Source organism: Penicillium citrinum (assembly GCF_028827155.1).
Source record: "Penicillium citrinum strain IBT 23319 chromosome Unknown utg000003l:1.0-4596430.0:1.0-4598250.0, whole genome shotgun sequence".
Classification (NCBI taxonomy): Eukaryota; Fungi; Ascomycota; class Eurotiomycetes; order Eurotiales; family Aspergillaceae; genus Penicillium; species Penicillium citrinum.
The window spans coordinates 2026432-2040605 of NW_026622688.1; the positions used below are offsets into that span (position 1 = coordinate 2026432).

At 49.6% G+C, this 14174-nt stretch overlaps 7 protein-coding genes across 7 annotated transcripts; 3 read left to right on the plus strand and 4 right to left on the minus strand.

Annotated features, from left to right (window-relative positions):
- Positions 1-891: 891 nt before the first annotated feature.
- N7469_003975 (uncharacterized protein) lies at positions 892-2038 on the minus strand (the record flags this gene model as incomplete). The annotated part of the gene is made up of 2 exons (XM_056642895.1): positions 892-1476; positions 1553-2038. The coding sequence occupies 2 exons, from the start codon at positions 2036-2038 to the stop codon at positions 892-894; spliced, it is 1071 nt and encodes a 356-aa protein (XP_056502307.1).
- Positions 2039-2559: 521 nt separating this feature from the next.
- Positions 2560-3072, minus strand: N7469_003976 (mitochondrial 37S ribosomal protein uS8m; the record flags this gene model as incomplete). Its single annotated transcript, XM_056642896.1, has 1 exon — positions 2560-3072. One exon carries the CDS (start codon positions 3070-3072, stop codon positions 2560-2562), a length of 513 nt encoding a protein of 170 aa, XP_056502308.1.
- Positions 3073-3645: 573 nt separating this feature from the next.
- Positions 3646-5138, plus strand: N7469_003977 (uncharacterized protein; the record flags this gene model as incomplete). The annotated part of the gene is made up of 3 exons (XM_056642897.1): positions 3646-3683; positions 3757-4620; positions 4682-5138. 3 exons carry the CDS (start codon positions 3646-3648, stop codon positions 5136-5138), a joined length of 1359 nt encoding a protein of 452 aa, XP_056502309.1.
- Positions 5139-5819: 681 nt separating this feature from the next.
- Positions 5820-8042, minus strand: N7469_003978 (uncharacterized protein; the record flags this gene model as incomplete). The annotated part of the gene is made up of 1 exon (XM_056642898.1): positions 5820-8042. One exon carries the CDS (start codon positions 8040-8042, stop codon positions 5820-5822), a length of 2223 nt encoding a protein of 740 aa, XP_056502310.1.
- A 1271-nt stretch (positions 8043-9313) lies between these two features.
- Positions 9314-10950, plus strand: N7469_003979 (Zn(II)2Cys6 transcription factor; the record flags this gene model as incomplete). The annotated part of the gene is made up of 4 exons (XM_056642899.1): positions 9314-9370; positions 9428-10009; positions 10091-10228; positions 10282-10950. The coding sequence occupies 4 exons, from the start codon at positions 9314-9316 to the stop codon at positions 10948-10950; spliced, it is 1446 nt and encodes a 481-aa protein (XP_056502311.1).
- Positions 10951-10992: 42 nt separating this feature from the next.
- On the minus strand, positions 10993-12028 carry N7469_003980 (uncharacterized protein; the record flags this gene model as incomplete). The annotated part of the gene is made up of 3 exons (XM_056642900.1): positions 10993-11509; positions 11601-11730; positions 11806-12028. 3 exons carry the CDS (start codon positions 12026-12028, stop codon positions 10993-10995), a joined length of 870 nt encoding a protein of 289 aa, XP_056502312.1.
- A 725-nt stretch (positions 12029-12753) lies between these two features.
- lysB (homoisocitrate dehydrogenase lysB) lies at positions 12754-14067 on the plus strand (the record flags this gene model as incomplete). The annotated part of the gene is made up of 4 exons (XM_056642901.1): positions 12754-12800; positions 12864-12904; positions 12980-13149; positions 13224-14067. The coding sequence occupies exons 1-4, from the start codon at positions 12770-12772 to the stop codon at positions 14065-14067; spliced, it is 1086 nt and encodes a 361-aa protein (XP_056502313.1). The 5' UTR covers positions 12754-12769.
- Between the last annotated feature and the right edge of the window lie 107 nt (positions 14068-14174).

Here is a 14174-nt window from a genome sequence, read left to right on the forward strand (position 1 = left end):
ATCGACCAAGGGGGATGCAGAAGCCAACGGCAGGTAACTAACGCCACTTTGACCTGGGTACGGTAATAATAACTCACAGCAAAGATTGGTTTGGGCAGCAGTTGGGTATGTGGACATAGGTTGGGGGTCGGGCGTGGTTTTTCGTTGGCTCATCATGACTTGACTGCGGTGCTTGGGATCTGCAACGAAGAAGAGAAATCGTGAGCCTGAAGGTGGAGGCGAAGCATATGCAGGACTCCCGTGACGTTCAAGGTCCGATGTATGTACATGTTTTCTTCACACATATGTATGTAGCAGCATCCACCTCGGTAAGGATGCGATAATGCGCATACTCCGTACTCTGCTCTAGCCTCAACACATCGACGGGGCTCGTTCGGCCGGGTCGCAATCGGGCAGGCAATGCTATTGTCGCCCAATCAACGCATGGACCATGTATGTACTGTAGATAGTTCGACCATGATCGATCAACCTCTCCCCATATTCCTTTCGGCGGAGAGCCACCTGGGGAATTCCTGGTTCGGGATCGGTTTGCAGCCCAATGGACAGCCCAATGTCTTACATCCTTCGCAAGCCTGGTTTCTAGACGTCGAGTAATACCACCGGTGGCAATAAACTGACAAAAGGAGCTAACCAGCGCCTCTGAAGTCAATGGAAATCTGGGTATCCATAATGGTCTATCTTAACTGCAGGGTATCATATCTCCCCGTCACTAAGGGTGAGAAAGTTTATCTGGATGTTCGTCAAGTATCCGATCGACCACCAATGTCTAGTAACCCCTGTGAGTTCACTCATGGACGGACTGGAAGTTGAACTCCAATGCGCTGGGCATACTCCTGTGTTCCTATTATGAGCAATCTATTCCGGCCATGTCGGGCAGTGCATGATGTTGGGTCATTCTATCATCTCAGTCTCTTGTATTTGACTCACCTCGCAACTCAAACGGATTGCCTCATCCATGCCAATCCGAGCATCGTACCCCAGTACCATTTTTGCCTTATCTCCATTAGCGTATCGAACAGCGCAAGCGTCTCGTACACTTCCTCGGCTTAGGGTGGTGGTGCCGCCAGTTATCCAGGTGACCATCTCGCACACTAGACCTGCAAAGTAAGCCAATCCTTCCGGAATTCGAATTTCGAAGGGCGGAGTATGTCCGAAGTGGCCCCAGATGGCCAGACAGAAATCACGAAAAGTGATGGGTTCGTTATTTTGAATGAAGAATGCCTCGCCAGCAGCCGTGCGCGAAGTCACCAGGTTTTCCATCGCTAAAACATGCGCATCCGCGATGTTGCTCACATGGGTCACATCCCAAAGATTTTCTCCATCGCCAATAATGAAGGGCGTCTCATACTTGTCAATGCAAGCGTGGATGGCCGGGACTAATTGATAATCCCCTTCCCCGCATAGGACGGAGGGGCGCAGAGCACAGGTGGCTAACTCATTGCTGTTTGCCCTGAGGACCAGAGCCTCAGCCGCGGCCTGCTTTCTTTTGTCAGGAACTTGCTTGCTTTTGCTTTTTTTGCAAATGGTAGCCCTAATGAGGCGATTATACAACCTTAGATTCGCCATATATGAGTGAGGTAGGAGATGTCGGCCATTCCTCATCGATATTGCGGTAGGATGTGGTCATATCATCCGTTACCACGCAACATGTGCTGGTATAGATGAAACCCTCAGCGTCATGTCCAGCAGCTGCGTTCAGCATGTTCCTGGTGCCCTCGACATTGATTTTCCATACTTCACCTTCCAACCTTCGGCCGAATCGGTCGGACAAAGCTGGCACGATGCCAGCAGTATGAACGACGAGATTGGGTTTGACAATTTGAAATGCCTTATTCACTTCTTCGGCAGATGTTATATCAACTTGCATGCATTCAATATTCTCGGGAAGGGCATGTTCTGCTCTTGGTGGACTCCGATCGATTACGGTGATGGCGCACCCAGGATATCTTGCTGCAAGAGCACGTACCGTGGCCGAGCCCACGAAGCCGGTGCCTCCGGATATGAGGACTTTCTTCGAATTCAAGACATCCGCAGCCATTATAAAATAGGGTAGAAATAAACACAGATCCAGTACACGATCATGGGGTGAAGGAAGTTATGGGAAGTTGTACCAGGCGGCTAACGAGTGATCGTCTGGGCCCGTGACTTGGGTATGCGCCATCACATTCCGCGTCACGTCTACAGGCTGTAGAGATGTAGGAGTAACAGAACACATACTAGGAAAGCCGAAGTTAGGCCATATTTAAGCTGGAAGAACCAATCCAAGCCTGTTTCAAATCATAATCTATACAAAGGCGTCACCTCAGAGCTCCATAACCACCTCCCGGGGCATAGGAGACTAATCAACGCAAACATCTAATATACAGATCCTCCGCTGAGGCAATTATTCCAGTCACATCAAAAGATAATCAGGCCTGAAGAGAGGGCCCCGCTAAGCCGGTAAACTCCAAAATAAATGCAAAAAGAGATATCGGGGTGGGTGTTTTGTTTGTCCACTTGTCCCACCTAGCAAGATAGGTGGAAGTGACCATTGCAAGTCATTTGCAGGATAAAACACGCTTAAAGCACGCGGCACAGAACCAGGCCACCGAGCTTCTTTTCAACGCACTCGCGAGCCTCCATGATACCACGGTCTGTCGAAAGGAAGAGACTCTCGCCTGGCGAACGCAGACCTCCCACATAGCCGGCGTCTTCACCACGAACAACCCGTCGCAATCCCTCAACATCAATTGTGACTCGTCGTGTAGGCTTGCTGACCATTTTCACCTTGCCAAGGACAGATTCGTTGCGCCAGTACTTGAGGCCCAGCCAAAGGCGTCGGGAGGCGACATTGTCCAAAGTTACCGGCTCAATACCTTCCACTTCATCATTGGCAGCGGGGTGTCCGAGAATAGGATGGGCAGGAGGAGGAGTGGGACCTCCACGGACGACGGAGGAGATGTAGCCGGCGTTTTGCAGGGCGTGACAAAGCTTCAGGTGGAGGTTGCTGTTGGGGATGGATGTAAGACTGAGACGAGCCTTGGTGGCATTGTTCAGGTGCGAGCACACATGGGCGAGATTGACGAGAGACATGTCGAACTTTTTGTAGTTGCAAGTTAACCTTGCTGTTATCGATGTTCGGGGAGACGGAGTAAAAATGCGGAGGTCTGAGATTGGAAGGGGGAGGACTGGGGAAACGCGTGGTGCAAACCAGGGAGGTTATGGTGTCCCTTTGAATGCAACAATTCTTTTCAAGAATACCGAAGCAGCGCCTCAATGTGGGTGGATAGCGGAATGGAATCGAGCAAGTCGAGCTTGATGCCGCGCTGTGAGGATGGAAATTTTCGGATAAACATGAATCCGAGTCCCCGAGGTATACAAACGCCAAGCACCAAGCAGAGCGGTCCATCCCAAGTACTGGGTACCTACTCCATTACACATGCATGCCGCATTTACCATGTACTCGTGACTTCAACTTGTCACATCACTTAGCGCCAGCCCATCACACAGCGACTCGGCGGCTGCAGCAGGCCTCTCACGGGACGAACATTGGCCCCTCCAAGCGCGTTATAAAGGCAGCATTATTTCCAGGTGAGTTGTTTTCCTTCTCGCATATATTTACCCTACAAACTGCTCCTGGATTGTTGGTAGAAGCATTCCGCAATTATGCCTCCTCTACCGGGTGAAGAGCGTCTTTTGACCGCGTGAGTCCAGGCTGACATTCCCCGCAGACAATATAAAGATATGGAGGGGCCTCTGACGGTGTAAAAATACTAGTTTCGCCGATATTCATTACTATTTCACAGCGCCGACTCCAAAGCCTCTACACCACCGCTTCGACAAAGGCTCTTATCTGTATATCTATCACGACGATGCTGACAACAAGGCGAGAATTGAAATTGCCAATAACCCAGGCACACCTGACCAAGATGCATTTCATGGAGGCATGGAGAACGTCCATATCCGCCATTCGACCCAGTTTCCCACACACTGCACCTTGACTGTAGATGGGCTTGGCTCGCCTCACCAACCTGCTCATTATGAGTGGCGGCTTCCAAGCGGAGATCCTCGCAATGAGCGCCACAGCCTCCTGCGTCTACACACCCTGGACATCTATTTCTGGACTCTAGATGATGCAAATCAATTTATCGATATAGCTGGCCGTATACTGAGTAAGTCTCAGTTAGAGACCGATCGTCCTGCGCAGTCAGAACAACCCATGAGTTCGGTCGTACAGCAGCTTGAAAACGTCGCTGTTACCGATCCAGCTTACCAGAATGGTCAAACACCGAACTCGCGCTCTGAAGCTCTATCTACAATAGCACCAGCTACCCAAGGACCCCAGCAAGTCTCAAGTTTCCCACCACCGCCCCCTAGCGGCCCAACATCAGAGCAGCAATCTCCCGCAGAGCAGACTCAAACTCCCGAGAGCTTCGCGCCTCTCCCTTATAACCCAGCTGCACCAGCAGCTCCAGAACCAATAAAGCATCGCGAGAAGACCCCACCCCCAGAGGACGGGGCCGATGGTACCGGTCTTGCAGCAGCAGTAGCAGCAGACAATGGAATTCCATACACTCCACAATCACAAGTAGGCGCACCCGTGGGAATGGCCGCTTTAACAACCCCCCCAAAGCTCCCAAGGTATCTCATACGCGAATATACCAACGACAACAGTGACGGGATATGTCTCCCCTCCCCCAAGTGCGGGTCTAACGAATCCCGCAACACTCTCAAGCCGCTCTTCAATACAAAGCCCAGGACTCCCTTCATATCAACAATCCTTCCAGTCGGGACCAATGATTTTTGCTCCACCACCTCAAGATCCCAATGCCCATCTTTACGCGCAACAGCAGGCTCAACAGTTACATGCCTTGACTCAATCTCCACCTCACTCTAACAAAGCCGTACAAATCGCCGGCTATTCGAACTTTTCATACGACAAGTCTCAACAGCAGCAGCAGCAACCAGCTGGATCAGAGTACAATGTCCATAATCAACTGTACATACCAACTGAGTCCGAGGCAAACTCACAGATCTACCAAAAGGCACAAAAGTCCGCTAAAAATACCGGTCCTCGGGGCCGGAAATTCGAAGATACGGCTGATAAATTGGAGAGTGGAGTGAATCGCTTCTTCAAGAAATTGGAAAAGAAGCTTTAAGGAGAACTATCATCATCAAATGGTCTGGAATTTCCCATCTCCGGGATCTGTATATGCGTGGTGTTTCGAAAGCGTTCGTTCTGTCAATGGAATTGTTCCTTTTACATGTTCGATTGTTACTTTCTGAGTCTATGTAGTATGTGTACACGAATGTACTTTTGAAAACTGGACTGGAAGCTATCGACGTACTACGTCATTTTGCACATGAAAATGGCTATCAATTTCCAAAGCTCAATATTGTGAGGTGTTAGCTCTGCTACAGTAACACGGTACCGCATAACCAACGAGAAAGAATAGAAAGAATCTAGAAGCTATCATTGTCCGGAAAAGTACAAAGACTGCCTCGCGGAAGTAAGTAACAAGAATACAATAGTATGCTCAACCCGAAGAATGCTCTGGAACGCTCAAGAAAAGCCATATGCTCAAGAAATGAAGTAAAAATGCAAAGCCCTTTCAATCACACATGTCAGACATTAGAATGACACCGGAAATGCAAAAGGGTTGATAGAAAAGTGAAAGTGAGCCCCCGGAAAGAAAAAATACAAATGCAACACCGGTTGAAGAAGAGATGAGAAGATCAACAAAAGTGGAGAGAAGAATCAAGGGTATAGCACAGAGAAAAGTAGAAAAGGGGCCCATTGATGAGAATGTAAAGATGCAAATGGGTTTGAAGTTGCGGATCTAGCTCAGCTGGTTGGCAAAGTCGATATCAACGGTATCTGACTTAGGCTGGGGGGTAGGCTCCTGAGCCGGCGCAGATTCAACAGTCGCTTCGGACTCCTTAACAGGTGTCTCTTCGATGGTCTTCGAAGGTTCCGAAACGGTGGAATCGGTTGTGGGCTCAGGGATATCTTTAACCTGAGCAGGGGCTTCAATGGACTCAGGGACAACTTCTTCAACCTGGGCAGGGATTTCAGTAGGCTCAGACGCCTGGGCCACCTCGGGCTCTTCAATTTCAGACTTTGAAGGTTTCTGCTCGACGACACTCGCATCCTTCTCAGCAGCGGGCAGAGCGATGGGCTCGGAGATTTTCTTATCATTCACCTCAACGTTAGCCTGCGAGGACTCCTCGATACCGTTAGCCTTTGTATCCGCTGCAGCCGGGGTTTTTTCGGTGACGATCGCCTCAGGCTCTGCCGAGACTTCCACAGATGTAGTTTCATTGCTTTCAACAGGAGCTTCGATTGGTGCATCGGAGGCATCCGCAGACTGGACTGGGGATTCGGCAGGGGCATTTGTCGCATCTTCTTGGGCATGAGACGGTTTAATTTCCTCCACGGCGGGCTTGGAAACAGGCTCCGGGACGACTTCCTCCGTGGCGACCTCGGCAGCCTCTTCAGTCTTCTTTGATTCGACGGGCTTTTCCTCTTTCTGAGCTTCAGCAGAAGAGGTCTCGGCGGGAGTCTCGAGCTCGGGTTGTTCCACAATGGTGGTTTGTGCCTCTACGATCGGCTCTTCGACCTTCGGAGCAGCAGACTCCATGTTTTCCTTCTCTCTTTCTTGCTCCTTTCCGGCAGAATTTGCCTCATCCTTCTCCTTTCGAAGAGCAGGATTTTTGGCGGCAGGCTGAGACTTCTCGCTCTGGGGTCGAAGGGCCGCCGGCTTGGCCTTTATCTGTGCCACGCCGCGATCTGAGACCCGTCGAGTAGTGTTCCGGGCCGGAGCAGGGTTACTCCTAGGAGCGGGCTTAGATTCGGTCTTCTCGTGGGTTTTGCTAGCTGAGCTAGCGGTGGGGCGCATCATCCTTGCAAGGAACCCTTCGTTGACAGGCTTGGTTCCATGATCGCTGGTTCGAGAGCTTGGACGCTCTTGTGCGGGCTGGGCAGCAAGGGAGGGTCGAGAAGACTGTCTTCGGACACTTGAGCTAGCGGATCCTCGTGTGGCACTGGCATTGGATGCGCTCTTAAGAGATGAGGGCTTGCGTGTGAGGGTTGAGGTGGCTGTAGTGGCAGCCCGCCCATTCGAGGATCCCGCACTGCCTAATCGACTAGAAGAGGCCGCAGTTGATGCAGTAGCGGAAGACGGAAGACGTACGGGCCTGGTGGGTGATTTTGAGCGGGGTTTGCTGCTGGGAGCGTCGGTGGGGGATGTCTTGGAACTATCCTGAGACGGTGTTGTACCGCGAGTGGTTCGCGAAGTAGTCTTGGAAGCCGGGTTCAGAGAGGCACGACTTGGCTTATGAGCAATCGCATTTGATCGCTCCTTGGCCAATTCACGTGCTGAGGTAGGCTTTGTAGTGGTACCGGTGGTGGATTTCGCAGCCGTCGAGGATGTAGCAGTAGCAGGCTTGGTGGCGGCACTACTTTTAGTGGCATGGAGAGTAGACGGTTTCTTCGTCACCGTCTTTGCGGCCGGCTTCTCTGAAGCAGCGACGGAAGTGGAGGCGGCCGCAGTTGCAGGAACGGGAGTAGATGAAGTGGTCTGCTCTGTCTTTGTCGATGCGGATTCTACAGACGATGTGCTCACAACCCGAGATGCAGGCTGTTCCTTGGAGTTATTGCTCCCATCGAGGTTTAGAGCAGCAGTGCCTGCCTGAATGCCATTGACAGTCTGGTCCATGATACTAGCTTGAGGATTGTCGTTGTTGTCATCGGGTGATGGGGAAATCACGTTCTGCCGACGCGCCTCCACTTCTTCCTGGTTGATCTTGGGTCCGAATATTCCAGGGCTGTCACTTCGCCCACTAGTCTTGCGCAATGGAGAACCTGGGTTCGATTGAATGGCCCCCTCAACTGTGACGAAACTGGCACGAACTCGTGATAGCGGACGCGTGGTAGAGGAGCCCGGTGTATCAGAAGTCACGGGTGTTCTTCCTCGTGAGGGAGGCGAAGTGACAGGACTATCACCACTTTCAAACTTGGCCAGCAAACTGCGAACTCCGGGGTGGGCGTTGTTGTCGGACATGGTCGATCGCGGTCAGGGGGAGGAGGGGGGTGGAATGCAACTACTGTAAGGCACAGTTGAAGAAGGGAGGGGAGAGACGAGAGTACAAAACGCGTCGTTGGCGCACCGGAGTGCGACGGTGATTCAAACAAAGTAATAGAAGCACAAAGACGCGAAAGGATACAGTAGAAAGTGTACTATGTCAATGAACACGGTGTTTCCAGAGAAACGTTGAAGGGGAGAAAAGTTAAGTGGAGGTTGAACAAGGGCGGATCAGGAAGCTAAGAGAGAGTCATTTAGTGCATCAACTAGTGCAGTGGGGGGAGGAGAGAGCCTTACAGCACAATTGGACAAAAGTGGACAAATTGGACAAATTAGAACAAATTAGAACAAATTGGAGAGTTCAGGGGGGGAAAGGTCCCATCTGTCTGCGACAAAGTGGATGCATGATTTCATCTGCCCCTGAATACATACTGTATGTACAATATGTACAAGTTTCATTTTATTTGAGGGACTAGACGTTTCCATAGTTAACTAGTATCTACTAGTTAGGTAACTGTAATAACTGTAAATGGCAGAATCTTTGAATTGAAGTGACATATAATATAGACCTGAATGGGCCAATCAGTCCTATGCTATAACTATGGTATGTATAACACGATCCATGGTCCACTGAAGAATGTCCGGCATGCCGCTATTTCACCCCAATGCATCTCATACCTACTCATCGGGCATTCCAACCCCAGGTTTATCTTTTTACTGTACACGTCTCTGGTCCGAGCTCAATAATTAATCACATTTTACATGATTGTGATAATACGGATTTTAGCTTGCAACATTTATCTACACCTGCATAACATATTTAGTAAACTAAAGCAGTAGTAGTTCACGTACTGTACTTACTTCCACACTGATGCATGAACGGCATAGATGCCATTCATGCAGCTTAATATCAGTGGTACTTGTGCGCCCATATACTGCCGAGTATAGTGCTGTACACCCTTCTGCAAAATCATTTAGACACGTTAGCCCAGATCACAATCAATCGAGGTACAACTTTACCACAATAGCTGCGTGTCTTTGTTATATGATTGGTTGAGATGGTATGATATCAAATTCCCTTCTACTGTATTTACGATGTGAACGGTCCATGCTGATTCCCAAGTGAAAGACCATCAGCAACACTCCACCAATCAGAATGACTCACTATCCTAGTCTATATTAGTCATCATTTTCCATATTCTTTGGGAATACGAGCATCCTCATCATCGCTCCCAATCCATGCTCCGATAATGGTTGGTGTGCCTCGCAGTAGGGGCTGCCGTACCTGTGTGAAACGTAGAGTCAAAGTGAGAATTTCAAGCCCTCGATCATTCCACTGCAGATCATACTCACGCTACGGGTAGTGTGATGAGAGAGTCCCTGGCTGTGCCAAGTGTGAGACATACGGTCAGCCTTGTCCTGGGTATGACAAAGGGTTCAGATTCATCGCTGGAAAGCCCTATAGAACAAAACGGAAGCAACCTGCCCTCCAGGATGGAGGCATATCTGGAAAGCAGCAGCCGCCATCCTTTGATGCATCTTCTGCATTCCCCGATACTGGAAGCAGCTCCCCGGATTCTAGGCTAGTTGTGCCTCCTAAGTCAAGGCCTACTATCTTTGTATCTGCAGATGTGAATGTCTTGCAGAGTCTTGATGTTCTCATCCATGATTTCACCCAGCCAGCTCCGGCGACTCAGAACAATGTTCTTACCCATTGGTACGGCATCCTGCCGTCGATTTATGGTTGTAGTCGGACACTGGATGCTACAATCAAATCCTTTGTCGCGCACCATTTCGGAAAGACATGTCAAAATGAGCAAATAATTCATTTTGCTCGACTTTCCTATGGGGAGGCACTGTACAGACTGCGCAAGTCTTTGACACACCCCTCTGAGGCATTTTCTACCCACGTTTTTTGTGCGGTAATACTGCTTTGCATGTATGAAGTAAGTAGCCCACTTAGATTCTTTTGTGTTTCTGCTTCTATTTCTTCTCCTCACTATATACAATGGCTGACAATGGACTAGTTGTTTGCTGATACCGAAAACCCGGAGTCCTGGATGAAGCATGCGAAAGGACTGGGCCAACTGATTAAAGCCAGAGGCCCCGACCGCTATCGAAATGATCTTGACATTACTTTACTGAAGGCCTCCAGGAGCCTAATTGTATGTAGCTTGAAGTATCATCCGCGATGAACCACCATTTAACCATGCTGCAGGTCATGCACTCGATGTTCTCCGGGGAAAGTTGCTTTCTGGCTTCTGAAGAGTGGCATAAAATGATGCGAGAACAATATACAGCTAATATGTCCAGGGAATTACATGATATCATTGAAGAATTCTTTGCGTTCTTCACGTATACACCTAGTCTTGTCCATAAGCTCTACGGCCTGAAACACATGGATGTGTCAACACCCCAAGCTCTGCAGGTCATCTCATCTGCTCTTGAGGAAGCTTTAAGACTACAAGCAAGGACTGCTGTATGGTATGAGAAATATACCAAGATAGCTCCTCCTCCCACTGAGGTGCCTTCTTGGAGAAGGGATCCGTTGTTTCCCAAGATTTTGATCTACTCGGATATAGTGTATGCAACAATTTGGTGCGGATATTATTCTTGCATGGTGATTGTTCACGAATCCCTGAGGACATTCTCCTACCCTGGTCCCCATGAGGCGATGGTCATTCATTTTCGGGACCAGATTTGCAAATCTGTCGAATACTGCGGCGGTGGAGTACTCGGACCTTATCGAATGGGGTTTGCTCTACGGGTAGCTATGGAAGTGGCTGATCCTATGACAAAGACATGGCTGATAGCTCGCCTTAAAGAGTTCTCAAAGATCTACGCTGCCTCGCAGCCTGAAAACAATGTGGCAGTTCTATCCGATTGAGTTGTTGTCATTCCAAAGAAATATATAGACTATTCTTTGTCCCTATCCCAGATGTCTTTCAGTTGCAACTTCCAAAACATCATCAGACCTGGCGATCCTTGTGATTTGAGCCGAATCCGAAAAGGGCTCTACAATCGCGCGTGCCGTCAGGAATATCGCAACACTGATTATTTCCATCAACAATCCCATGCCTACCAGAGCCCCGACATGCCCTGAAGCAGTGTTGAATTTCGATGGTCCATATTCCTGCAAGAGGAAATAGGCCACCCGGATTAATAAGAATGGAAGTGAAAGCATGATAAGAAGTATACCCCGACGGCCTGCGATAGGAAGAATTGATTGAGACTTAACCGACAGCCATCCCACTAATCCACACACGAAAACAAATGTGACAACCAATACCACCGAACCAGCTTCCCCACAGGGCTGGATGTCAACGATTCCACCAACAATCGCAACAACAATGGCAATGAATATCGGAAATCGAAAACCGTGGAGCGCGAATCGGGTAGAGAGGGACCATTTTGATTTACCTCTTCCGTATTCTCCAGCTTGACCACTAGAATGAAGCCAGCATTAGCCTTTCATTTTCCAGACACTACCACGTAATTTATTTTGTATTGCGACTTGGAGTGCGGCAACCTTACCACCGTAGGAGAATCAAGCTAACTTCAAATAAAAGAGGCGATAGGCCAACGCTTTGCATAGAAGACTCAGCAATGAGCATCGATTTGTTAGGATTCTTGGTTGAAATGATCAATGCAGCACTAGCGATTCGAACTAAATAGAGTTGAATTTAGCTTCTAACTTTCAATAGTTCCCAAGATTGGGTGTAAGGATCATCTATGTACTCACGTTGTGATAAGAGTCCCACCATGCTGAACCACGAGTAAAAGAAACAACGCGCAGGGTGTCGGTCTTTGCGATGGTGCCAGTATCGCCATTCTTGTGCAAAGCGAACTGGGAACTGAACCAGGTGAAAGGCAGAGAATATGACGATCTCGGCCATTGCTATGTTCTGCCTTGCCGTTGAGATTGGAGTCTCTCCTACTCGAGACAAAGAATAGCTCGCCGGCATGATAGGTAATTGTATAGATAATATGGTACTGACGGTGTTAGTAGAAGAAGGTGTCAACGGCAATGATACCTTGTATCAAATAATTGATAGATAGATTTCCTTGTAGATCTCGATTCCAGATTATATCACCTTGGAAGTCATTCGCTTTAAGTATTTCTACTTTTGCACACGACTTGATCTCATTTCGCGAGGGTATACAGTTCTTAGCAAAGCCCTGCAGCACATCGCGGATACTGACCACTTTAGGTTTAGCGTGGCCATTGAGTCTCCACTCCAACTTAAAAAAGTTCAGAAAAATCCACCGAAATGGCCTGGTTGACAAGGGCAGTGTTATAGAGCTCAGGCAATCCTCCCTACCACAATACAATACTAAAAAGAAAGGCCGGATTCAGGGTTTAGCTACTCCATACTCGCGACAATTGACCCGATTAGGCAACGGGGGTGCTTGCTGAACTATCTCATAGTTGATTACCCTGGCTGGTCTGATCTTGGAAATTCCGAGTAAATATTGATATGTCTGGGGGTTTTCGGCTCAAGTAGTTAAACAAAGAATCAAGTATGTACTTAATTCTAAGAAACCCCTAAATTCGGCCATTTTTCTTCCGTCCTCATTTTGATTGCACTGGCGACAACCGGAGTACTTTATTCGGATCAATGATCATCCGCCACCGTACATAAAATGAAAAAGCTCCGATGACGGCGAGTCCTTGAAGACAGGAAGCATTCCCATAACAATTCGACATGGCTGCTGCTGCTCGGACTCTTCGCATTGGTAAGTCAATTCGCTGTAATTGCGCTCAATCAGCTGCGTTCTCATGCTTATGGTGCATTATAGGTCTCATCCCCGGTGACGGTATCGGACGGGAGGTTATCCCGGTACGTAGCTCTCCCCGAGCAAGACATATGGCTCAGAGCGATTCATGAGCAGAACAATCAATTGACACAATCCAGGCTGGCCGTCGTGTCCTTGAGTCCCTTCCCTCGTCGCTGAACCTCAAGTTCAGCTTCGTTGACCTGGAGGCCGGCTATGACACCTTCCAGAAGACCGGTACCGCTTTGCCGGACAAGACTGTCGACACCCTCAAGAAGGAGTGCGATGGTGCCCTGTTCGGTGCCGTCAGGTAAGCTCTCAACCAGCGTGTGGCCCATACAGCCCCAATTGACCCCCCCCCGGCTAAAAGAACTTCACTTCCAGCTCTCCCTCCACAAAGGTTGCCGGCTACTCCTCCCCTATCGTTGCCCTGCGCAAGAAGCTCGACCTGTTCGCCAACGTGCGTCCCGTCAAGACCACCCTTGGCAGCAGCAACGGCAACCCCATCGACCTCGTCATTGTCCGTGAGAACACTGAGGATCTGTACGTGAAGGAGGAGAAGACCATCGAGGGCCCCGACGGCAAGGTTGCCGAGGCCATCAAGCGTATCTCCGAGCGTGCCTCCTCGCGCATCTCCACCATTGCTGGTGAGATTGCTCTGCGCCGCCAGAAGATCCGCTCTGCTGCCCCGGCTACCTCTCCCCGCGACCAGGCTATGGTGACCATCACCCACAAGTCCAATGTTCTGTCCCAGACCGACGGTCTCTTCCGTGAGACTGCCCGCAAGGCCCTGGCCGCCGAGAAGTTCTCCTCCGTCCTGGTCGAGGAGCAGATTGTCGACTCCATGGTATACAAGCTCTTCCGTCAACCCGAGTACTACGATGTCATTGTTGCCCCCAACCTGTACGGTGATATTCTGTCCGACGGTGCTGCCGCTCTGGTCGGTTCTCTGGGTCTCGTTCCCAGCGCTAACGTCGGTGATGGCTTTGCTATTGGTGAGCCTTGCCACGGCAGTGCTCCCGATATCGAGGGCAAGGGTATTGCCAACCCCATTGCTACTCTGCGCAGTGTTGCCCTGATGCTGGAGTTCCTCGGCGAGGAGAACGCCGCTGCTAAGATCTACACTGCCGTTGATGCCAACCTGGACGAGGCCAAGTTCCTTTCCCCCGACATGGGTGGCAAGGCCACTACTAACGAGGTTCTCAACGATGTTCTGAAGCGTCTGTAAGAAATGAAATTGTATATAGATTTGGGACGCAATTTGGGGTTCCATGGGGAATAGGTGTTCTGAAATAAAAGCCATTCAAGTCTTATTATGCTCATCGCTTCTAAGTC